Source organism: Copadichromis virginalis, linkage group LG1 (assembly GCF_057382275.1).
Source record: "Copadichromis virginalis isolate Kocher_CV1m ecotype Utaka linkage group LG1, C_Virginalis_male_GT1.1, whole genome shotgun sequence".
Classification (NCBI taxonomy): Eukaryota; Metazoa; Chordata; class Actinopteri; order Cichliformes; family Cichlidae; genus Copadichromis; species Copadichromis virginalis.
This window is the reverse complement of record NC_140618.1, coordinates 37,036,434-37,058,817: the sequence shown is the minus strand read 5'-3', so window position 1 is coordinate 37,058,817 and position 22,384 is coordinate 37,036,434. Positions and strand designations below refer to the sequence as shown.

The 22,384-nt window shown below is 41.3% G+C and overlaps 4 protein-coding genes across 6 annotated transcripts; 2 read left to right on the top strand and 2 right to left on the bottom strand.

The window, feature by feature from the left end:
- Positions 1-1,001: 1,001 nt before the first annotated feature.
- On the top strand, positions 1,002-3,804 carry hypk (huntingtin interacting protein K). Its single transcript, XM_085461202.1, has 4 exons — positions 1,002-1,214; positions 2,449-2,504; positions 2,608-2,659; positions 3,579-3,804. The coding sequence occupies exons 1-4, from the start codon at positions 1,053-1,055 to the stop codon at positions 3,672-3,674; spliced, it is 366 nt and encodes a 121-aa protein (XP_085317328.1). The 5' UTR covers positions 1,002-1,052; the 3' UTR covers positions 3,675-3,804.
- Positions 3,805-3,811: 7 nt separating this feature from the next.
- Positions 3,812-8,994, bottom strand: mfap1 (microfibril associated protein 1). The gene is made up of 8 exons (XM_085461176.1): positions 8,798-8,994; positions 7,251-7,467; positions 7,019-7,157; positions 6,740-6,927; positions 6,021-6,290; positions 5,773-5,932; positions 4,915-5,004; positions 3,812-4,338 (listed from the first exon to the last, which is right to left on the bottom strand). The coding sequence occupies exons 1-8, from the start codon at positions 8,877-8,879 to the stop codon at positions 4,159-4,161; spliced, it is 1,326 nt and encodes a 441-aa protein (XP_085317302.1). The 5' UTR covers positions 8,880-8,994; the 3' UTR covers positions 3,812-4,158.
- Positions 8,995-9,761: 767 nt separating this feature from the next.
- On the bottom strand, positions 9,762-12,556 carry hddc3 (HD domain containing 3). The gene is made up of 4 exons (XM_085461190.1): positions 12,445-12,556; positions 10,505-10,560; positions 10,177-10,417; positions 9,762-9,987 (listed from the first exon to the last, which is right to left on the bottom strand). Exons 1-4 carry the CDS (start codon positions 12,554-12,556, stop codon positions 9,857-9,859), a joined length of 540 nt encoding a protein of 179 aa, XP_085317316.1. The 3' UTR covers positions 9,762-9,856.
- vps33b (VPS33B late endosome and lysosome associated) lies at positions 12,516-22,360 on the top strand. 3 transcript variants are annotated; one of them, XM_085461158.1, is made up of 24 exons: positions 12,516-12,580; positions 13,008-13,147; positions 13,858-13,938; positions 14,052-14,113; positions 14,199-14,248; positions 14,359-14,426; positions 14,517-14,562; positions 14,642-14,736; positions 15,355-15,459; positions 15,578-15,668; positions 15,743-15,820; positions 16,008-16,081; positions 16,165-16,251; positions 16,833-16,923; positions 17,003-17,077; positions 18,351-18,415; positions 18,490-18,544; positions 18,622-18,668; positions 20,626-20,758; positions 20,875-20,948; positions 21,476-21,577; positions 21,674-21,749; positions 21,864-21,983; positions 22,122-22,360. In XM_085461158.1, the coding sequence occupies exons 2-24, from the start codon at positions 13,052-13,054 to the stop codon at positions 22,199-22,201; spliced, it is 1,851 nt and encodes a 616-aa protein (XP_085317284.1). In that variant the 5' UTR covers positions 12,516-12,580; positions 13,008-13,051; the 3' UTR covers positions 22,202-22,360. The 3 variants fall into 3 exon arrangements, with proteins under 3 accessions (XP_085317284.1, XP_085317274.1, XP_085317293.1); XM_085461148.1 differs by lacking the exon at positions 12,516-12,580 and adding an exon at positions 12,659-12,720; XM_085461167.1 differs by lacking the exon at positions 12,516-12,580 and adding an exon at positions 12,759-12,816.
- Positions 22,361-22,384: the final 24 nt, after the last annotated feature.

The window sequence follows — 22,384 nt, the reverse complement described above, 5'->3', positions numbered from 1 at the left end:
AGACAGTAAGTCATGCTATCCTTCCTCAAACATGTGGGTAGGTTTAAATATTAGTTTAGATCCAGAATTTTAAAAAATAAAATAAACAGACATTTCCTTCCCCAGCATCTCTGATGCATCAGACTGATCATCTGATCAACTGACTGTTGTTGGTTTACTGGAGCCTTCCACAAACTGTTGTTTATGCTCTCTGCTGTTATCACTGTAACACATTTCTCTGCTCAGTGTCACAGGGGACCACACTGGATTTAATCGTTGTGCTGTATTTTGGATATATGGATCATCTGACTGATCATAAATATTGATCAGACTGATGACAAATTCCTTTTTCTTAAAAAAAAATACAATAAAATAAATCTGGTGTCCTGTAAGACATAGTCATGGTGACCAAACGCTTACCTAAATTATGGATACACATATCCATTACAAGGTTGAGCAACATTGCAGAATCATATTTGACTACATGAATTATTCTCTTCCCCTCTGCTGTTGGACACATGAACAATAAACGTACGACTGTTCCCACCACTAACACATGACCCTATGCTGTGTTCACTGCATCATTCCATGTTTTGGCACTGATCACCACCTGCACTCATGTATATATCTTTCTACGTAGCACTTTTAATTCTTATTCTTACTTTTATTTTTTCATGTCTATTTAAGCGCAATTTATGACAGTATGTTTGCACTGAAGCACCGCAGCAATTTCCTAATGTTGTAAAGCTGCTCAACATTTGGCATTAAAACCCTTTCTGATTCTGATTCTGATTCTGATGAAATAAAGATATAGTATCTACGGACAAATATGAATGAGTTCTTCCTCACAAACAAGTCTCATGCAGTATTTTTAAACTGAACACTTTCATTTTTGTTGTTTGTATCTCATGATTTAATTAATTTTGTTGAGTTTTTTGTTATTGCTATTTTTAAAGAACTTTTTGTTTCAAGGGAGCTGGAATTTTATTTTTTAAAGCTTTCCGGTTCTACCTCGTATTCCATCCGATAGTTCTAGGAACCGTCCTCTTTGTTCCGGCGTTACTCGAGCAAACATGGCGGCGGAAGGAGATGTCGATTTGGACTTGGAAGCCGAGGAAAACTGCACCGGGAAGCCGGCAGAGAAGCCTCGGAAACATGACAGCGGGGCCGCTGATTTGGAGAGAGTGACAGACTACGCGGAGGAGAAGGAAATCTCCAGCTCTGATTTAGAAACGGTGAGAGCAGCGGGCTAACGTTAGCACCGGAAACATGCGGTCCGTGCTGCCGTTTCCCGCACAGCATCACTGACACAGAACCAAGTCTAGTGTGTTTGGTGTGTAGCTTGTGTTTTATACACACTTGATCTGCACGAGTTTTGCCTGTTTTCATGCTAGTAGCTAACGTTTGCGCAATTATGTAACGTGAGTGATAAACTCGGTAACTAATTGCTTCGTGGCTCGCCAGGTAAATCCGCACACCGGTTTTCTTTAAAACAAGTAAAATATGTTTTTTTTTTAAAAAAAGACACGACAGCCTCACAGCTGAGACAGAGCATGCTGCACATAGAAGAGCAGCGTTATAGAGAGCGCACATGTCCTGTCAGGCTTCTGTTTTTAAATGTCTCTCATTAGCTCCGGTATGAAAAACGAAAACCTTTCAAACGTTAGGGACGTAATCACAATCCCCCAACGTTGATTCTGTCCATCTGCACGTGGGAGAAACGTTTTGTCACTCATCCAGGTAACTTCCTCATTCTCAGCTGACTGCAGGTTTCAACCTTTTGGGGATTTCCTTCCCTGGATGATTGAGCGACGTAATCACAACTTTAAAGTAATTGCTCTCCCATTATGAGGCACATCTAGTAATCAAATAGGGTTTACCTCACTGATGCCTGCATCAGAAAATAGTAAAATGCTGCCTGACATCATTTTCCAAGCCCACTCCACCGCAGCGCCTCCTGAAGACCTTCAGGTTATATTTCGACCTAAAGGAAAAAATTAACTACTGCACACTAACTCACGATATGATAGAGCAGCACGGAGTGAGACCAGAGAAGTATTTCAGTTTTTCTCACCTTGAAACCTTGTTTCTTGACAAAATACCAATAATTAACGCCTTTTGGATAAATGCACATTTTAATATTCATTCGTAAACATTGCGTGTGGCACACACAAATATTTGTGGTGCTTCCTAATGAGTGGTGACGTGACTAGATTATTCCCATCATTTGTGCGACCGTCTGTTGGTGTTTGAGTCATGAAATGTGTACGCACTGTACACTTTGAGTTGTGAGCAGGACTTTATTTACTTGTAACATTTACTATTTAAAAAAAAAAAAAATCATTAATTTGTGAGACCAAATGCTTGGACGTGTAGAACAGAGATTGTCTGGGTTGCGACATTCTTCATGTTTGACACATAGGAAGGTGAAAACCATATAAATGCTATAAACAGAGTTTCCTGTCACAGGCCATGTCAGTGATTGGCGACAGAAGGTCGCGGGAACAGAAAGCCAAGCAGGAGAGGTAAGAGCAGCTTCATCTGTAACTGAAGTGTTGGCTCCTTGTTGCCTCAGTCACTGTAAAAGACCCAGGAGAGTCCCGATGTTTTATTTATTCCTGCTTTCAGAGAAAAGGAGTTGGCCAAAGTCACCATCAAGAGAGAGGACGTAGAGCTAATTGTAAGTTGTTTTTAATTATTATATTATTTATTTTACTCTTTTTGTGTATTAATCCATTTAGCTGTTATACAACCACACAAATGCCGGTTCACTACATGGTCTAAAGCATAGGTGTCAAACTCTGGCCCGCAGCCTAATTACATTTGGCCCGAAATTACTATTAGAGCTGGCCTACTGGTATTATACAGCTAATATATATATTGTTTAGTATTAAGCTTTGCTTGTTCCAAATTCAGTTTTTCAGCAAAACTTGTTTGAGTCCATAAGAAAAGATTCATTTTTATATCTGGAGGAAGTTTTTTTTTTTTAAAAATAAATATTAATGTTAGCCCGCGACTTTGTTCCAGTTTTGAATTTTGGCCCACTGTGTATTTGAGTTTGACACCCCTGATCTAAAGTATGTGGACACTAACGCCGTGTGACCCAAACCCAAAAAGTTGATTCTGTTTTTTAGTTGTGGTGAAAATGATAAATATGAGCATCTTGGACCAGAATCAAAAACACTTCTATTGATAATTGACAAATCTGATCTCAGCGATCTGAAAGTAGCAGAATTCCTAAAAGCTTCACTTGAAACGATTAGAACTGGAATTCCTTTCCTTTGATTTCCCAGGTGATCGCAGCGTATGAGCCTAGCTCTACAGTGGAGTAGTTCCTTCACACAGTCACTACATGTGTGCACATATGACTTATATTACCTTATTAAGTCCCGACTATTATTGTAAATTGGTGATCTAAAAATAAAATTCAAGTTGGACCAGTGCTGTCTAACGTTTGTTGATTGGAGCGTTGGTAATGGAAACTATCAAATATTAAACCTACGTTTTAAATTACATCAGTGTGTTACAGAAGGAATCGTCCTGAGCCAAACTGTAGTTTTTATAAAACCAGTTGTCTTTACGCTTCTTTTGGTGTCCAGATGTCTGAGATGGAGATTTCGAGGGCCGTGGCTGAGCGCAGTCTGAGGGAACACATGGGAAACGTGGTGGAAGCTCTGGTGGCTCTGACCAACTGAACAAACATGACTGACACTGGACTGCTTCATTAGGCTCATCGGTCACGCTGGGTGGTTAAACTGTCGTGGTGTCACCTTGACAGTTGTTTTTGTGTTTTTGTTTTTTAAATAAAAGTTGACATTTGGCTTCTTTCATGTCCATTTATGAAAAAAGAAAACACACTGCTTTATTGAAATAGTCATCAAACATCAGTAAACAACACCGAGGAAAAAGGAACGAGTCAGTGGGAGACTGTGTGTACTAAATGTTGAATTTACAAAATTACATAAGCCATCGTCCAATGACATAGAAACCTCTTTTTGATGGTTTTACAGCTGAAATCCCACCAGCTGCATCTCCTGTAGATTTCATGGAGCCAGCAGTCCATCTGCTGATTTCCTTCCACGTCACAGTCCAGAAAAACAGACCATCAGGCTGCAGCTCAGTCTCTCAAAGTCTTTACAGCTGCACCGTGGGCCTGCTCATATCCTCTTCGTGTGCATCTTAAGTCTTCCTCTTCTTCACGGTGGGCCGGTCAAACACGTCCCTCACGCCTGCTGCCTTCTGCTTGAAGAACTTGGTGTTCTGAGCGCTCTCTTGAGCCCAGGCAGAGTCGAACGACGTGGTGTCCTGGTCCACCAGGTGGGTGTACTTTGTGCGTCCAGACCGACCAAAGTTTTTCACCTTTGCAGGAAACAAACCAGAAAAGATCAGAGAGCCCCGTGATTGAAGAGAAAAAGAAACTTTTTTTCTATTGCCTGAATAAGATGCACTGTTATTGTCTCTACTGCTCTGTGCAGCACAAGAGGTTCTCTCAGCTGTCAGCACATGTGAGAAGAAGTCAGTGGAAACAGCAGCAGGTCAAAGACGACTGTTTAGTCATTAAAGCTTCAAAACAAGTACTGATTTATGAAAACGCACAAATAAACAGATGCAGATTAACAATAAATATCTGCAAGTGCACCAAGTAAGCAGGTCCAAGCTAGCTGGAGTGCCGAAACACCCGCAGCACACAAGGACATTTAATTTCACAACATAGCCGTCCAAATGTCTTCAGAACAACAAGACACAAATGTAAAAACATGGTTAAGTGTTTACATCCTCCTCTCCAAGGTTCCAACTAGATCTCCTGAGAAACAGCACAAACACCTGAAAACCATTTAACCTTATTTTTCCATATGAACACAACGCTGTTATAACAATGTTCAGTGAAACAGTCCAGGCTACGATGAAGATGAGGAAAAAGCAAACGCCACTGACCTGCATAACTTTGGGTAGGATGGTTTTGTTGAAGTGATCCTCCAGAGTAGGTGCACTGAAATCTCTCTTGTACACGTCCTCCTCCTCGTCCTGCAAAAGAAAAACATCCTGACACTTAGACTTATCGCTGACATCATCAGCTAATATCCTGCAGCTTGGATCAATGTTCCAGGGATGAGCCAGAAGGTCAGAGATGTTACGACTATAAAAGCGTTTTGGTGTAAAAAAAAAAGTCAGGACATTTTAAAAAGCTCACTGATACAAGAGTTTGCTGTTGAGGACAAAACAGTACAGGCCTGGTGGTTGTTTAAAGTTCACATCCACAAGGATTACATGCATCTCCTGCACTGTGTGCGGTGCATATATCCTGCTTTTTTTCAGACAGTACCACCAGCCCACTGAAGCTCAGCATCCCTGTGTGCACGCACATAACATACACAAAATATCCAACATGTACTCAACTTTACTGAAAATCATTTTATCATCTGTCTCTGGTTGATTAAACTAAACTACAGTCACCTGACCTTTGGCACACAAATCCAAATTAATTCATTTCTAGGTGAACTAACTCGGCTTTACTCAACTACATGCAGGTAAATGCACAGAAAGTATTTGGTGCAAAGAGATCCTCCTCAAATAGTTTGATTAAAAAATACAAGAAAAGGGGGATGGAAATCAAGAAATTCATTCAAAGGTAAGTCATATAATGAGAAATTAAAGTATTATTGCTTTGCTACATGTAACAAATGTTTTAGGTTCTTAGGAGAAACTCAGCAGAAAAGCCCTGGGTCAAGCTGGGACATTTGGGGGAAGCTCAGTTAGATGGTGCAGCTAGACTGAAGCACTGTGGTGACTCACCATGAAGAAGGCTCCTCTGTGGTAGTACTTCTGGAGGAACTTGTATTTGCCTTTGGTGGCTTTGTTGGTGACGACCTTGCCGTTGTTGCGCAGCTCGGCCCTACGCTCCTCCTCAGTCAAGCTGTGGAATCTCTCGATTTCAGACTTCTCCTTCTCGAAGCTGAGAACAAACAACACTCATGATCTCTTCTCTGGATGTTCCTTTATCACAAATTTATTTTCAGTCACTCAAACTGGTGTTTACTTACGCTTCTCGTGCCTCTCTGTCCCTTTTGATGCGCTTCAGCTCTCTGACCTTCCAGGCTTCGTATTCCTCCTCCTCGTTCTCTCCATCGGTGTCCAGAGCGTCCAGAGCAGCCAGCGTGCGCCGGTTCTCCTCAAACTCCTTCTTGGCCTCTTCCTCCACGATCTTGAGGGTATAGCGCCGTCGCTCCTCCGCCTGCCTCTTCGCTTCGGCCTCCAACTCTCTCTGCCTCTGCTCCTCAGCTTCACGCTCTGCCACTGTGACTCTCTCTTTTCTGTGGAGAAAACAGTTCATGTGCTCATTAATGTTAAGGGCCTGGTATTCAGGCCGGTGTTGTTGTGATCTGCTTCCATCTAAAACACAAAGCGCACTGCAGCTTTAACAGGAATAAAGTGTTCAGGAGTTACTTTGACAGAAACGTTCTGCTCTGCTCGAGCTCTTTCCAAACACATTTTTGAGTGTGAACAGCTCCAGACTGTACTGTATGTTTCCAAATGACATGACTGTTCTGGATAAATGAGACACAGCACACTTGATAAAAGACTCATCATTCACTCATGTTTTCTCCATGCTGTTAATTTTCGTTCCTTCAGTAATGCAAGCAGACACTTCTTGTGTGTCTTGATCTGTCAACATTCTGCACAGAAAACTGACCGTCGCATGTCTGCGACTGATAAATACGGTCTTTGGATTTACGTTGTTCTACAAACTTTCATCTCGTACTTGCGGATGAAGACAGGTTTGAGCCGCGGCTCTGCTTCGTCCTCGCTGTCGGTGTATTCCTCGTATTCAGACTCCATCTCCGACTCGTCTCCTGATTTCCCCTCTTCCTCCACCTCCATGACCTCCATCTCTTCATTCTTTCTATCCAAGGCTCGCTGACGCATCATTGCTCGCCTCCTCTCGATTTCCTGTAAGTGACCAGAAGAAAAGAAACATGTCTTAGTACAAACAGGTGAAGAAAAAAAAAAAAAAAACTGACAAATTTAAGCTTTGAGGCACCTCATCATCCACTTCTTCTTCCTCCTCCTCTTCATCTTCACTGCTCTCCTCTCGCTGTGGGTGCCACGTGCCTTCATCAGAGTCTTCGCTGCTCTCAACCACAACTTCAGGCTCTGCTATCTGTCTGTGTCTTGCAAGCCTGAGGACAAACAGGCACAAATCATGTTCACGTCAGCTTTCCAACACGATCGTTTTGGTGAACTTGAATCAGATTGTAAACATTGGGCGCCACCTCTCTTCCACGTCCTCAGAGACACGGTTTAGCAAACGCCTGAGACGTGGATCAGAGACGTCCTCCTCCTCCAGCTCCACCTCTGGCTCCATTTCTTTTCCCTTCTTCACAAACTGGAAGTCTTCTTCTTCTTCATCAGACGACTCCATCGGCGCGTAGTCAGGGCGTTTACCCGACACATACCTTTTCACCTTCACCTTCTCCATGGAGAGTTCACCTGGCACACAGAGACACACAATCCTCTTAATCACACTTGAACCTACGTAAAGTTTTCCGATTAGGAATACCAGCTCAGCAGAACCACAAATAATACCAACTTTGCAGTTTCTCATTTTAAAGTTTAGCTAAGACCAAGTCATAAATATCATCATTTATTACTGCTAAATAAATCATTACATGACAAACTGATCACCAGAAGACTGCGCGACATATAGATTTAATACCTTTCTCACAGGACATGCAAATCATAAAAAGTCATCTTAAAAGTACCTAAACCTGAATTGATTTAATATTATACAATACTGGTAACCCCAAATGAATGATTACACAGTTTGTTTTTCAGTTATTATTTAAGTCACTTCTAATATCCAATTTCTTTGTATGTAGCAAATCTAGTAAAAACCTTTAAAAAAATACTTTTATTAATCAATGAATCCACTGACATGAAGCATAATTTTAATTCAGAACAATTTTCTTCTTCTGCTAAGTAAGAAATAAATCCACCTTTTCTTAAGCACACGTGACATCAAACTGAGTGTATTTACATGTATATATTAGTGCTATTTCTTACATTTGTAAACTCTGCAACATATTGTATTATTTAATTAGTTTAGTCTGTTGCTGTCTTGGAGCAACTGTAACCCACATAATTTCCTTGGGGAGTAATAAAGTATTCTGATTCCGACTTTGGGGTCACTGGTCTTTAAGTAACTGCAATGCCTGACAGTGCTGGTGTCTGTGTATTTACGTCCTCACTGGCTTCAGGCCGCTCGCAACACGCTGATGCGGACAGTTTTTTCTACTCTTGACTCTGTATTATGTCACACAGAGGAAATATCCCCAACTGGGTCATGTCACCTGCTCTAAAAACCTTCTGTTTAGGAAGACCAGCCAATGAAAACCGTTGGCTTAAAGACGGAGCTCGTTTAACACGGAGTGGACTGAGAGTTAATCTGAAGTGTAAATCGTGCAAACCACAAACTGAGGCACCCCGCAATAAAAACGTGGCTCTTTTTTAATGCAACTCCACTCTGAGGCCGCAGGTAGTGCAGGATCCCATCAGGTTTATTGAGACCCGTTATCCAACTACAACACTACAGATATGTAGACGAAGATAATTTTGTAACATGTTCCGTCAATTCTTAAATTGTTACAGCCAGGACACTAATGTTATTAAATTAAGTAAAAAAAAAAAGAAAAAAGAAGAAAGTACAGTCCAATTTTTTCCAGCATATATCTTCGTACATAAATTTACTATCAGCTTTGCTACTCCAGCTAGCTAGCTTAGCACGCAGCTAACACCCTGCTTGCTAACCGCACAAGCTCACCTTTTTCATTCCGGACCGGCACGGCTCCGGCCGTGGACTGGATCGGTGGAAGCTTCATGTTTAGGGCTTCGCGACTAGACATGACCGCCCGGTCGACGATATGCAACCGTACAAAGATTAAAAAATGAGTATTTCACTTTAACAAAACGAATTCCTCGTCGTCGCTCAAATCAAACGGAAGTTCGACACAGTCGGCGAACGGACAGGAAGTAAATTTGCTCCGACAGTTCTTCCGCCGGTAAGCGGTGACTGTGTACATTTCACTTTAATACAGAAGATAGGAAGTATTTGGTTTACACAGGAAATATGTTTCCGAAAAACGAAAAGTTAACTTTCTAAAACAGGGAAGGGTGAAAGTGAATGTTAATATTCTGAAACGTTTTAGTGTAACATCGCCCTCTGCAGGCTGCTGAGCTAAACACATTCATTCTTTTTATACGAATATATCAAATTATTGTTTTCTTGGTTAAAAAGTAGAATAATTTCAAATTATCCCATGTTTTAAATGTGGACATGTAACATGTAAAGGAGTCACTAAAACTCTTAAATCATTAATGAAGTAGAGTTATCAGGTCGCTTCAAGAGAAAAAATGCAAATGACCTACATCTCCTTGTTGTTTTATATTAGCTTATTTATTTTCTGTTAAAGAAAATTACTGAGCATCCTGGCTTTCTTCAATGGATTCAAATATAACCAATAACATGTATAGTGAAAAACACTTTGTGCCAAATTGTTTGCTTTGTGTAATGCAGTCCTGCAAATGTGTGTTATATCTAAATAGGCTTTTTTTTTTTTTTTTTTTTTAAACGCACCATCACAGTCCACAAGCTACAATTACCAAATGGGGAGTAGTATCTTTTACTTTTTCACTATTACTAAACACCACAACATCAGACACTCGGGGATTCAACTAGCCTGCAAAAACATTACAAACAGAACAGAAAACTAAAGGACACTGTAATGTACATGAAATTTGATTTATTTTGAATATTTACAAACAAAAAGCATTTTATTTGCATTCGAAATAGCCCATTCTCCACTGTGTTGTGGCCCTCCTGTCAGAGCTGGACTCCTCTCTCTTTGAAGAGTTCCTCTAGCTTCTTCTCCAGAGCCAAGTTGGTTCCTTTCAGGCAATTCACCACCTCAAAGGCCCACAGGAAATACTCCTGCACTCGCTCAGCTGTCCAACCTGCCAAGCACATTCAGAAACATAACTGAACAACGTTTGTTATGTTGTCTTTTGCACTTCTGCCAAATAAATAAAGTGTTCCAAAGCATTTCATCCTCTTCATTTTTAATTTTAATTTTTTTATTAATTTTTTTTACACAGCATCCCATTTATTGTAGGAAACAGCACTGTGTCCAGAGACGTACTGACCAACAGGAGTGCAGCGGTTCAGATCCCTCAGGTTGTACAGTTTATCAGCCAGTTTAACCAGCTTGGCCTGTTGGCTGCAGTGAGGTGCGTGTTCCACCTGTAGACGCTTCCTCTCCTGCTTGGGCAGGCTCTTGTCATCCGTCACCTCCTGAACAATGCGAGCCACAGTTACACCAAATTTAGCTTCCAGCTCTGCGGGGGTGGTGTCGGTGTCTTCGACTGTGTCATGAAGCAGGGCGGCCTGCAGGGCAGGAGGAAGCACACAGGATTACTGATGCGAGAATGCATGCACGTGACTGTGACTAACAGGTAACAACTGATAACTCACCTGCAAAACCTCGATATCTGTGACGCCCCCTTCGTGGCTGAGGATTCTCGCTACTCCTTAAAAGCACACACAGAGAGCTGTGAGTAAACAAGACTGTAAACAAGAACCTTCACTGTTTCCAGACTGCTAAGAGAAGTCACTTATAGAACAAGAAAACTCATTTATAATCAGACATTTCCTCTCTGAAGAGCTCCTCCAGCACTTTAAGTTTCTACATTCAGTAAAAGGACTAGATGTTACAGTCCCTGATAATGCATTGCTTTAAATGGAGAGAATCTTGAGGGATGGCTGTTATGAGGAAAGCCCAGAAACTTTGCCAGCAGCACACATCGTTATTCCTCAACTTTAGGTCTTTTACCAACGCTAATCTGCCATTTTTAATTCCTTGGTTAGGTTTAGGGATTAGAGATCTGATCTACATTTTCATATTAAAATTTGGGACACATCGTCAGTAGTGGACCTTGGATTCATCGGGTGTTTTGGCCATTATCACTAGACACCCTCATCCAAGGAGGCCCTGCCAGGGTTGATTCAGCCCTGGAGTGTGTCACTGGTTTATGTTAACATTGTTATTTCTCTTCTTCTTTCTTCTGTTTAGGTTTCTATGGTTTATTTTTCTATCTAATCATTGCAACTAAAAACTAATACTTACCTCTTTAGCATTTATGGAGCCTCACTTCTTCAAAGGGATAGAAAAGGTGATAGAGAGAAGTAAGACAAAAGGGACAAGACAGGAGTGAGCAGAGAGGAGAGCCGGAAGGGGGGGGGCGCCTGATCTGGCTTCCCACACCTCCCCGCCGGATCGGGCTGTACACTCTACCTCCCCACTATAACATAGCTCATAGGTCTCATTTGTAAGTAGGAAAATAAAACTCAAACAGAACAAGCAGACGAACCATCAGAAACTTCCTTTACACACAGGGACACAAGGAGGGAGCTTAATCACTGGCTGCCCATCTATGGTGCTCCTTGCTAACACCACGATAAACAAATCCACTGAACTGTCGTTTCAAAAGATATTTTGAAACAATCACTAGCTCCTCTTTTGCATAATAAAGCAGAATGTCTGAAGAAATGTAAAAATACGAATTTGGGGGGAAAAGGTAAAAAATAAAAATAAAAGCAAAGACAATATAATAAAAATCGATACATGGAAATTAGATTTGAGGGAAAATAATTTATGTTTTTCAGTATTATTTTTGGTGCGTTCCTTTATCCTTTCAAAGTTTGTCCCTTTAAGTCCCCCACAGCTCTAGTGGTCTGGAGCCCTGACAGGAAAAGCACTGCCAAGTGCTATCATTAGCTCAGCAAAGAAAAACGGAGCAGTGAGTAGTGGAGGAGATATTAGGTTCGTTGCAATCTGCGGCATTACCACTAGATGCCGCTAAATCCCCCGCACACAAAAAGCCATTAGTTTTGTACCCCTGAACAAAAAAACAGATCAATCGACCTCCACCTCCCTGTGAGACTATACACTATACAAATTTAAAGTCGAAAAATAACGTATCGCTATTACACGGCAGGGTATTATCACTAGAATCAAATAAAATAAAGGTAAATAAAGGTTTTGCAGAAACATCGTTTCTGCAAAACTATTTGTTGCCATAAAATGGTAAACATATAATGTTAGTGATATAGCTGTAGTAGGCGAGTAAACCCTGATAACTTGACTGGTTAGTTCTAATATACCGCTCCTTTCGGCGACTCCCTTGTTGACAAGGTGTCGCCGCAGCAGATACTGTTATATAATGTCCACTATGAACATAATTAAGTTTGATAACTGGGTTTTAATTCAATCTCCTCCTTCCACGGCTTCCGGTATCGTATCAGTTAAACATCAGAAACTTTTTTTTCTTTTTCTTTTAAAGATAAGAGTGAGAAACTTCACGGGTTTACGTACAGGCAGTGAATGCATCATACTACCGTAAAAACACACCTACCTATGGGGTGATTTATATACGGCGTTCCCTCTGGATCTTTACGCCGCTGGTTGCGGTGTTTCTCTGCGGCAAATTGAACAGTTTCTAACAACAAAGCTGCGTCTGAGTTCATGGTGTAAAAATCACGTACTGTCAGGTCAGTGACAAAAAAACCCGCGTTATTAGGTTATTTAATTTTCAACGTCTTTCGAGCAAGTGTAGCGGTCCGTTGGTATTATGATCCGGGGGGAAACAACTGTTCGTGGGATCATTCCACTTATTTAGCTACGGAAGCAGGTAGCTGCTAACTTAAGATAAAGCGTTATGTTTCAAAAGACATAAACGGTCAAATTTCTGGCATTAATTTTATATTTCGAGGGAGAATTTTACAAAGTACTGTCAGCGTATTCGATTATATCAGCATTTATATGATGAATGTGTTTTTAGCTTTGAAGCTAAGCCAGCAGGGAGGATAATCACAGCACAGATCTCTGTCTTATATGTTTCTGCTGGTTTTTGTATCTCCATTATTAAACATTATATTTGTATATGAGTTATTTATTTATTTTCTTTGTTTATGCCAGTCGTGGATGCCTGAGTGTTGTCCGGTCTCCGTCGTGTGTCCAGCATGGCTCACAGTGCCAGGAGAGACTCCCCGGAGCTCCCCGACTTCTCCATCCTCAAGAGGCTGGCCAGAGATCAGCTCATCTACCTGCTGGAACAGGTAGGAGCACGTCACAGCTCCTGCCGAAGACATACACATCAGTAATATGACTGGCATGTATAGCATGGATATGGCACTGTTCTTCTTTTTTTGTTTTTTTATTATTATACTTTATCATTTGACTGCACACCCATTCACGACACGTCACCACAGACTCATCAAACATCCTGAGCAGCGTCCGGTAGATGTTGAAGGACCTCAGTGATGTCAGAAAATAGAGACTGCTTTGGCCTTCTATGTTTTTAATGAAGTCTACTGTATTTCTTGTTTGTTTTATAGAATTATAAATTGTGTTTATGGAGATAACAACAAGCAGTTTCACTGGCAGTGGCTTTTAAAAGTGCCCACCAGCTAATGGAGTGAATTCTGCTGCAGAATCATGTCTATTTCTAAGGTTGCAGCGATTCACTTGAGATTTTATGTTGAGAAATATTCCTATGTGCTGAACTATACTGTCTTAACATGAAAATTGTCCCCACCAAACTACAGTTTACTTTTGCCTTAGGACTCAGTTTTACAGTTTAATTTCATTTAATTAGGCAAAAATGAACATTGTCAGAATCAGTGGAGAAAGTGTAGAAGCTGTGTGCAGACTAAGCCATGCACGCATTAGTTTGTGATGTACTTCCAACTCGGTGAAGACAAAACAAGCGATGCTTTTTGTGTTGTGAAGAGCAGATTGTCCTACAAGCCGTTCTCTTGTGTCACAGCTGCCCGGGAAGAAGGACCTGTTCATTGAGGCAGACTTGATGAGCCCGCTGGATCGTATTGCAAATGTATCAACACTAAAGGTGAACTGCATCAGCTGCTGCTCTCCTGCCTGTTCTGATCTCTTCAGGATTACTGCACTTTCAGCAGGTCTTTAAAAGCTTTTTGTCCCCCCCCCCCCCCCATTTTCTTTCAGCAACATGAAGTGGACAAACTCTACAAAGTGGAACACAAACCTGTTATCAGCACCTCAGATCAGTGAGCCTGCACCTTCATACCTTACAGAATTGTACCCACACACCTGACGCGCCCACCTGACAATGTGGTGTTGCTCTTTTTCCAGGCTCTGTTTCCTGATCCGTCCAAGAATACAAACTGTGAAATGGATATGTGGTAAACGGAGATTCTTTTTATTTATCTCTTGTCTTGATGGTTTTATTATAAAGTCTTTTGGGTAAAATGGATGAAACTGAAGCAAAGTGACATCTGCATTTTTGTTGCAGATGTAGTGAACACAGACAAGGTACCTGGAAAATCCCGAAGATACAAGATCATCTTTACCCCTCAGAAGGTATTTCTCTTTCTTGTCTTGTGTCCGTGCTGTACTTGTAATGCTTCGAGTGCTTGATACTGACCTGCTGACCCTTCTTTGTGTTACCAGTTCTATGCGTGTGAGGCCGTGCTGGAGGAGCAGGGGATCTTTGGCGGTAGGCATCTTTCTCTTTTTGCAGGAATGACGAGTGTGAGTGAGGAGAAGTGTAAAAGCTGTTTTTGCCTTTCCTGTAGATGTGTCCATAGACGAGTGGCCTTTCTACCTGCTTCCTCTTGATGATGACATCATCAGTCTGGAGCTGCCAGAATTCTTTCAAGACAACTTCCTGGTTAGTAGAGGCCAATTCCTTGTCTAAATCCTTTTCTAGTCAGTGTTTTAGTCATCATTTGTTAATGTGAAGAGGTTCTGCAGCAGTACACAGACTAATGAGTGAACACGAGCAGCTAATGAGCTAGCTGTTTCCCCTAAATGATGAAAAGAAAAGAAAAGAAAAGAAATATTGGCCTCACATGCTCGTTGGATGCATGCATGACTTGTTGCTCTGCATCAGTGTTTGATTCAGTTTTAGACGTTTGAATAAAACGTTATAGACTCAGTCTGAAATCTGAAGTTCGTTGTGTTTTTACTGTTCCACGTGGTTTACAGACACCTTGACATCCAAACATGTTTTTGTGAGAAACACAGAGCTGCTCGTACCGTTGTCCAGATGTGTCACAGTTTTTGTCCTCGAGCTTTAGTTTTGAGTTTTCGTCGTTTCTTTCCTTAATTTCCTCATTTCTGAAGCCAACCGCACAAAGGAAGTCTGGGCATTGTAGTGTTACTAATGTGTTAATAATCATAGTGAAACAAATCATCACATTTGAGCTGTTCATTGCTGAATTTATAAGCCCGTAGTTGAATCAGAAGTGTAACTACAAAATCTCTGATGCATCCTGTATTTTTCCAGGCTGGAGACCAGCGCTGGGTGAGGACCGCCGGCAGTGCTCTCCACCTCCTGTACTCCCTGTACGGCCCATTCTCAAAGGTCTACGGGATTGGGCGCTGCTCAAAGGTGCTGTAAGATTAGAGACCAGAAGCTAGTCTGATACAAACTAGTTTAACTTTTTCACGTCCAGTTTGTCCGTCACCTGCTTTGGTCTGTTGCTGATGGTAATTCTGTGTGATCCCAGATGGCGTACGAGTCGTGGAGGGAGCAGGTTGAAGAGGGAGAACAAAAAGCTCGTCAGGCTGAAATTGGGAATGTTTTCCTTATTGACAGAGGTGAGGAGGCGCAGTGATCTCAGAGGACGATGGGCCGTGCCGTTCCCGTTCTAATGTCGTCGTTATCATTGCAGATGTGGACTTTGTTACTCCTCTGTGCTCACAAGTTGTCTACGAAGGACTTGTTGATGACATCTTTAGAATCAAATGTGGTAGGTGTCAGTAAATCGAATCCACTCACACGTTCACTTTATGCCTGGAAGAAACACGTCACCTCTGACCTCTTGAGCAGAGCATTTCGCCCTCACATTCTTAGCTCTTTTGAAGCCACGCTGCTGGTTGTGGTGTTTCTTTTAAAAAATATCCATATGTTGTGTGATCATTCCAACTGTTGTGCAGGATGTGTGGAGTTTGGACCTGATGTTACCGCCTCTGACAAAAGTGTGAAAGTGATGCTGAACTCTCACGATAAGGTAAGGCTCGTCTTAGTCTGCGGTCGGCTGCACTTTGCTAATTGTCGTGATTCTAATAGAAAAGTGTGTCTAATGTTTTGTAGGTGTTCAGTGAAATCAGAAATGAGCATTTCTCCAACGTCTTTGGTTTTCTCAGTCAGAAAGCCAGGAATCTGCAGACTGCATATGACGTGAGTGAATGTTGATACTGCTTAGCAATCATTGCACCCGTGGCTCGATTTGAAGAGTCTTTGTACGGCACAACCTTGAAAAATGGCATTTATATTTGCACTGGTGCGTTACGTGTTTATTACCTCGTGGTCGTGTTTTATGTGCGATGCCAGCCAATAGAAACTAATAAAATGCTCCTGCGTCTGCGCTCTCTGTTTAGGTCAGCAAACATTTTTGTCCCTCTAGTTTTTCCTCTTTCTCTGTACGTTCCAGTAGTTTCAGTGATCTCGCTCCAGGAATTTGCTGGGGTGACGTTTGTGAGTCTTTATCTTGACACTTTGATGCTATAATTGTTATTGTCTCAAAAACTACAACAAAAAAGTATCTGGAAATTGTCCGGATGATCTGATGGTGCTGAACCCCTCGCAGTAGTGTTGGGCTGCGTTGATGCGATGTGTAGTTACATTTAGTTACATAGTTACATAGTGTCAGGTTACCCTGCAGTGTTTCAGTGGGGTAATTATGACGTAGCTGAAGCATTAGTGACCAGTAAGGATAACAGCTAACACCTTTTTTCTGGTTTTCTTTAATAACTCTACAGAAACGTCGGGGCATGGACATAAAGCAGATGAAGACGTTTGTGTCAGAGGAGCTGAAAGGGTTGAAGCAGGAACATCGACTGCTGAGCCTGCGTGAGTGTTACAGTATCCTACCGCTGACTCCGAGCCATATCTGCACGGCTGCGTTGCTGAAGAGCATTTTCTCTTCCAGACATTGGTGCCAGCGAGTCGATAATGAAGAAGAAAACAAAGCAGGACTTTCAGGAGCTGCTGAAGACAGAACACTGTAAGAATCCTCCGCTCTGCTCTTTGTTCCAATCACGTTTCATTTAACCTCCTAAGACCCTAACTCTTCCACAGCAGCATTTTTAATTTCTCTTTGATATTTGGGCATATTGGGACCCGATGAATGTAAAAACAAAGAATTACCAGATATTTTCTTTACCTGATTTTTGTTTCTAAGAAAAATGAGAGCCACATATGAGGATATTCATTTCGATCGAACACTAGCAGTATAATGTCCTCATAAGTGGATATCACTTTTGTAGTGCAAAATTGTCTATTTTGGTCTAAATAACCCAAAATGTGATGCCCACACATGTGGACGCCAGGTCCTAGGAGGTTAAGGGACTTTAACGCCTTAAAGCACAAAACAAGCTCCATGTTTGTTGGTTTCATATGTGTGTGCAAGAACATGAAAGCTCTCCAAAGACTTTGCTGACCGATGAGTCTCATGTTTTCAGTACTTTAAATGAACTAGAGATGATCCCATTTGAGAAGGGTGTAACTTGGGTTATCTTTTTTTATTACTACAATTTACAGATGCCCCCTAAATGCATCACAAGCAGGCAGTCATAAACCCAGCAAAGGTCACTGAAGCAGCAACATTATCTCCCTGGGTTACGACGGGGACTGGTGACGATGTGATGCCTAAAACTGCTGCATTGTTTTCTGTGTGCCCTGTTTCCAAGACTGGGAGAAGAACAGTAAGATCAGTGTTAAGAGTGGGATTATAAGCAGTGACAGTTTAGACTTGGACCATAGTTAAGTTAGGTTTATGGTAGTTTTTAGCACTTAAATGTGAGGCTTGAGAATGCCATACAACCATAAATCTATTTCCTTAAACACTTATCCAGTTTAGGGCCACAGGAGGGCGGAGCCTATCCTGTCACAGGGCAAGAGGGAGAGCACACTCCCTGGACAGATTCCTAGTCCAGTGCAGGGCCTACCACACAGACAGACAACCATTAATACTCACAGTCACACCTGTGGCCACGTCTCTGTGAGCTGCCAGAATAACCTAAGAGAACAAACTCCACATAGAAACTTTTACTGTGAGACAACAGTGCCTGGCTTGAAGTGCACTGATGTGGAATAAAGTCCTGCAGAGATGGGTAAACAAACACACCTGTGTTCCTGTGTGTGCTCCTGTCTCCATGCTGCACGTTAAGTGGTTCAGTTCATTTTGTGTGTGTCCGCTACTAAAAGTTGTCAAAGATAATAGTTTGTAGTGTTTTAACCCCAGGAGCAGCAAATCTTGTTTCCTTGTGCTTTCCCAGTGTTACTGGAAGGATTTGAAATCCGTGAATGCATTTCTTACATAGAGGAGCACATCAACAGACAGGTGAGTGTTCTTAAAAGAGTTCAGCAATAAGCGCACTGCCAAAAAGTCTGAATGACTCTTTTTCTCCTTTCTAGGTGTCCATGATAGAAAGTCTGCGGCTGCTTTGTCTGCTGTCTATCACAGAAAACGGTGAATCATCCTTCACTGATTCGTCACAGACTGTTGTCTTTCCTGTTTACAACTATTGTGATGCTGTTTTCCTGCAGGACTGCTGCCAAAAGACTACCGCTCATTGAAAGCACAGTATTTGCAGGTGAGGTACAACAAATCTCTCGGAGTATTTTTGTTGTGGGAGACAGAGATGGGCAGTACACGTTACAAGTAACGCGTTACTGTAATCCGATTACTGTTTTCAAGTAACGAGTAAAGTAAGGGATTCCTATTGCAAAAATGGTAATTAGATTACTGTTACTTTCCCGTAGGAACGCTGCGTTACTAAAACCGTGATTTTTTTATTTTTTTTTTTGCGAGAATGTCTCATGACAGTGACGTAAGCGAGTGCGACGTTCGTGGTAACAGCTGTGTGCAGATCAACAATGGATCATATATCGAGTGTGGGAGAGAGTATGAGCGTGCAGCGTTTAAAGTGTGGAAGTACTGACCTTACTTTGAGTTTGATTCCATAAAAAGTGACAAAAACATTAGTGTCCGCTGTGCGTGGGAAGAAAACTTCTTTTTACAGCGAAAAAACCCTAAACGTCCGAGCAAGCACCGAGTAGCTGCCACGTAATGGGAAATTCACAGAGAAACTCGCGGATTCTTCCACTGACCGCTGCTGAAAATAGAGCAACAGGACCGCTGAGTATTTGATTTTATTTATTTTCTGCTGTGTTTTACTTGCATCTATTTGAAGGAGTGAGTGTAAACACAAAAAATATTTTATTTTATGTGCAGAAATGTGCAGAAAATACATTTAAATGTTAAACAAATTTCTTCCAGTCAGAGAATGTTGCATATAATTAAATTTTTGCTTGATGCATAAAGTTAAAAGATTAAAACTAATAAAACAAGTTTTAAAAAGAGACTTTTCCATTTGATTACATTTTGTATGATGGATTATGTAGAAAAAGTAGAATTGGGCTGAAAGATCTATCGCTTTATCACCTATTCAGGTTGTAAATCGTGTTTTTAAAAAGTAACTAAGTAACTAATTTGAAAATAAGTAATCAGTAAAGTAACAGGATTACCTTGGGGGGAAGTAATCAGTAGTTAGTTACTGATCACTTTTTTCAAGTAATTTGACCAACACTGGTGGTAGAAGTACAAAAGCTTTTAGTGTCAGCATTTTTGTACCTTTGCTTGAAATGGTATTTTCTGCTGTTTATTTTTATTTATTTTTTAATGCTATTTTCTGTTCATGTTTGCTCAAAAAAGATTCAAGTATACAAACAGCATGTAGGCTGATACTGGCCGTAAGGGATTTGTGCCAGAAAAAACTCCTATCTGTCATTTTTGGAGCTCTTGGTGAATAAAAGTCCAATCTGTTTGTTGGAAGACCAGAGCGCCGAGGAGAAACCCGTCTGAGACGGAGAAAATCAGGCTGACAGCAGAACTTCTCACAAAGCAGCTGCACAGTTATAACACAGTTTCTACATTTGCCTGTTAAATATCAAACACACACACACTTCTTTCTTTGCTTTGTGTGTGTTTTGTGCAGCTCAAATATGCCTGTAACCATCTCAGTCACCCTGTAATGTCTTCAAACAAAACAACCTTCACATTTCATCAAATGCAGCATTGTGTCAATGATTGTCTTGGAAAGAGCGGCTGCTTTCTCAAATGATGTTTGTATCTTTGTAACCTGAGATGACAATGAAATGTATTTTTTAAACAAAGACTCACAAATATCTGATTGTAAAAGAATCTGAGTTCAGCTTAAATCATCACTAAATTTTTCATTTATTCGTTGTGAGCTTTCACTTAATTTAACAGTCTGGCCCCGTGGGGAAAATAATAATACAGCCTATCCCTACACTGGAGCATGAAATGTAAATCAGTCTGTAGCTGAACTCCTCTTAGAGTAATGCTTTGGAGAACGTGCAGCGTCCAGCTGTTTGGGGACATCACAGGCTTTTGTCACAGATCTGATCAGGCAGCCTGTAGTGGCAGATTGCTCTTTGCTGCCAGCCTTGGCTTGTTAAGTGTGTGCTCATTTTGATAAAGAGCCATGGGTCCAATGCCTGACATTTTTCTCTGTCTGACCTCATCAGAGCTATGGAGTGGATCACCTGCTCACATTTTCCAACCTGAGGCAGCTTGGGCTGCTGGTCGAGCAACAGCCGGGAGAGACGCTCACTGTAATGGAGAGCAAAGTGGGCAAACTGGTTAATGATAAAACTGCAGGTGACAGTGGCTTCTCAGCGCAGTTTTAGCCTTCTCCACTTACAGGAAACCCTGCATTGCTCTGTGCATCAAGACACACGTGCTGTTTGACTTTTCTTCTTCTTCTTTGTTTCCAGGAAAACTGACAGATGCCTTTTCCTCTCTGGCAAAGAAGAGCAATTTCAGAGCCTTGAGCAGAAAACTTAACTTGGTAAATTATTGTTTAGGTGAACATCTTTGGTTAGTTGTATTTGTGGACTCTACAAGAACAACTTTGTATGGTTCACGGTTCAAAATAAACCTTATCTATGGTGTACTGAGCCTTGGTGAAGCACTGTGTTCATCCTGCTTGGAAAAAAGGCTTTTAAAAAAATCTCCTCTCCTTGTAAAACATCCCTCTCTTTAATCTTTTTTCTGATTGGTTGGCCCAAACAGAGAAACGAGTTTTAAGTTGGGATGACCATATTAGCAGTGTCCTCTCAGTGACATCAGACAGAGCCACAAGTAAAAAAAAAATCACTGTTTACTTCTTTCACATAGGCTGACCTCATGGTTTGACACTTTTAACGAGCATCTGCAATCATAACACTATATATGACACAAAACAGTAACATATATTCTCCTTAATTAACTTTATTTAGTTTAAAAAAAATACAGCACATACTTTTCCTAAAGGCATTTTGTTTTTCATTTCTGATTGTGTCAAATGGTAACGTGCTCATCATATTTTGCATCAAGGTGCCAAAGACGGATGAAGAATATGACCTGCGTGTCCCTCGAGACATGGCTTATATCTTCAGTGGTGCCTACATCCCTCTGAGCTGCAAACTCATCGAACAAGTAAGCCAACCAGGACACATTCAGTCTGTGGATATGATGGGGGGGCAGCCATGGTAACTTTAAAATAAAATTCTATTCCCGGTATGTATTGCATAGGTGCTGGAGCGAGACGGTTGGACGGGGCTTGAAGAAGTCACCAGGCTGCTAAATGGTCATGAATTTGCAGTTACAGGTTAGTTCAATGGCAGGTATAATGGATCCGTTTGAGGCTAATGCTAAAACAGAAAAGGAGACTGTTGTAACAGACGTCTAACAGATTTGATCACTGTTCTCCTTCTCTGATCAGGGAGCAGCGGAGTGGATTCAAGGGGAAAGAACGACACTCAGCGTATCATACTGGTCATGTTTCTTGGTGGATGCACCTACTCTGAGATTTCGGCCCTTCGGTTCCTCGGCAGAGAGAAAGGTAAACATTGTGATGGGGTGTAGGGCCACTTAAGCAAAAATAAAAAATGTGAAAAACATCTTCTGAAATGGGAGATGTATTTTTTATTGTATTGTTGATAAGCAGAAAATAACAACCGTTTCTATTTTTTTCTCTCAGGTTATAAATTCATTGTGGTTACAACTGCAATTACAAACAGTTCCAGACTCCTGGAGGCTTTGCTGGACAACCACGTATGAAGCCTGGCAGCACTTCATTATGGACAGAACTGCTGAGGAGCCGCTATGCATTCCTCCAACACTGGCATTAAAGATAAAGAAATGCTTCATTCTGGTCTGTTTCTGGTGACGCGAGAACTGTAAAGATGTGTAAAGTGAATAAACGTTTCTTAACATCTTCGTTGGTTTCTATGTAGTCGCGTT

Coding starts and splice junctions, on each gene's coding strand:
- hypk (XM_085461202.1), top strand. CDS start 1,053: ATGGCGGCGGAAGGAGATGTCGATTTGGACTTGGAAGCCGAGGAAAAC. Junction 1,215..2,448: donor CCAGCTCTGATTTAGAAACG/GTGAGAGCAGCG, acceptor TTCCTGTCACAG/GCCATGTCAGTGATTGGCGA. Junction 2,660..3,578: donor GAGAGGACGTAGAGCTAATT/GTAAGTTGTTTT, acceptor TTTGGTGTCCAG/ATGTCTGAGATGGAGATTTC.
- vps33b (XM_085461158.1), top strand. CDS start 13,052: ATGGCTCACAGTGCCAGGAGAGACTCCCCGGAGCTCCCCGACTTCTCC. Junction 15,669..15,742: donor TGTTTTCCTTATTGACAGAG/GTGAGGAGGCGC, acceptor TTATCATTGCAG/ATGTGGACTTTGTTACTCCT. Junction 16,924..17,002: donor ACATCGACTGCTGAGCCTGC/GTGAGTGTTACA, acceptor TTTCTCTTCCAG/ACATTGGTGCCAGCGAGTCG.
- hddc3 (XM_085461190.1), bottom strand. CDS start 12,556: ATGAACTCAGACGCAGCTTTGTTGTTAGAAACTGTTCAATTTGCCGCA. Junction 10,561..12,444: donor GTATATAAATCACCCCATAG/GTAGGTGTGTTT, acceptor TGTGCTTTTAAG/GAGTAGCGAGAATCCTCAGC. Junction 10,418..10,504: donor CAGATATCGAGGTTTTGCAG/GTGAGTTATCAG, acceptor CCTGCCCTGCAG/GCCGCCCTGCTTCATGACAC.
- mfap1 (XM_085461176.1), bottom strand. CDS start 8,879: ATGTCTAGTCGCGAAGCCCTAAACATGAAGCTTCCACCGATCCAGTCC. Junction 7,468..8,797: donor GCCGGTCCGGAATGAAAAAG/GTGAGCTTGTGC, acceptor TCTGTGTGCCAG/GTGAACTCTCCATGGAGAAG. Junction 4,339..4,914: donor TCCTACCCAAAGTTATGCAG/GTCAGTGGCGTT, acceptor TTTCCTGCAAAG/GTGAAAAACTTTGGTCGGTC.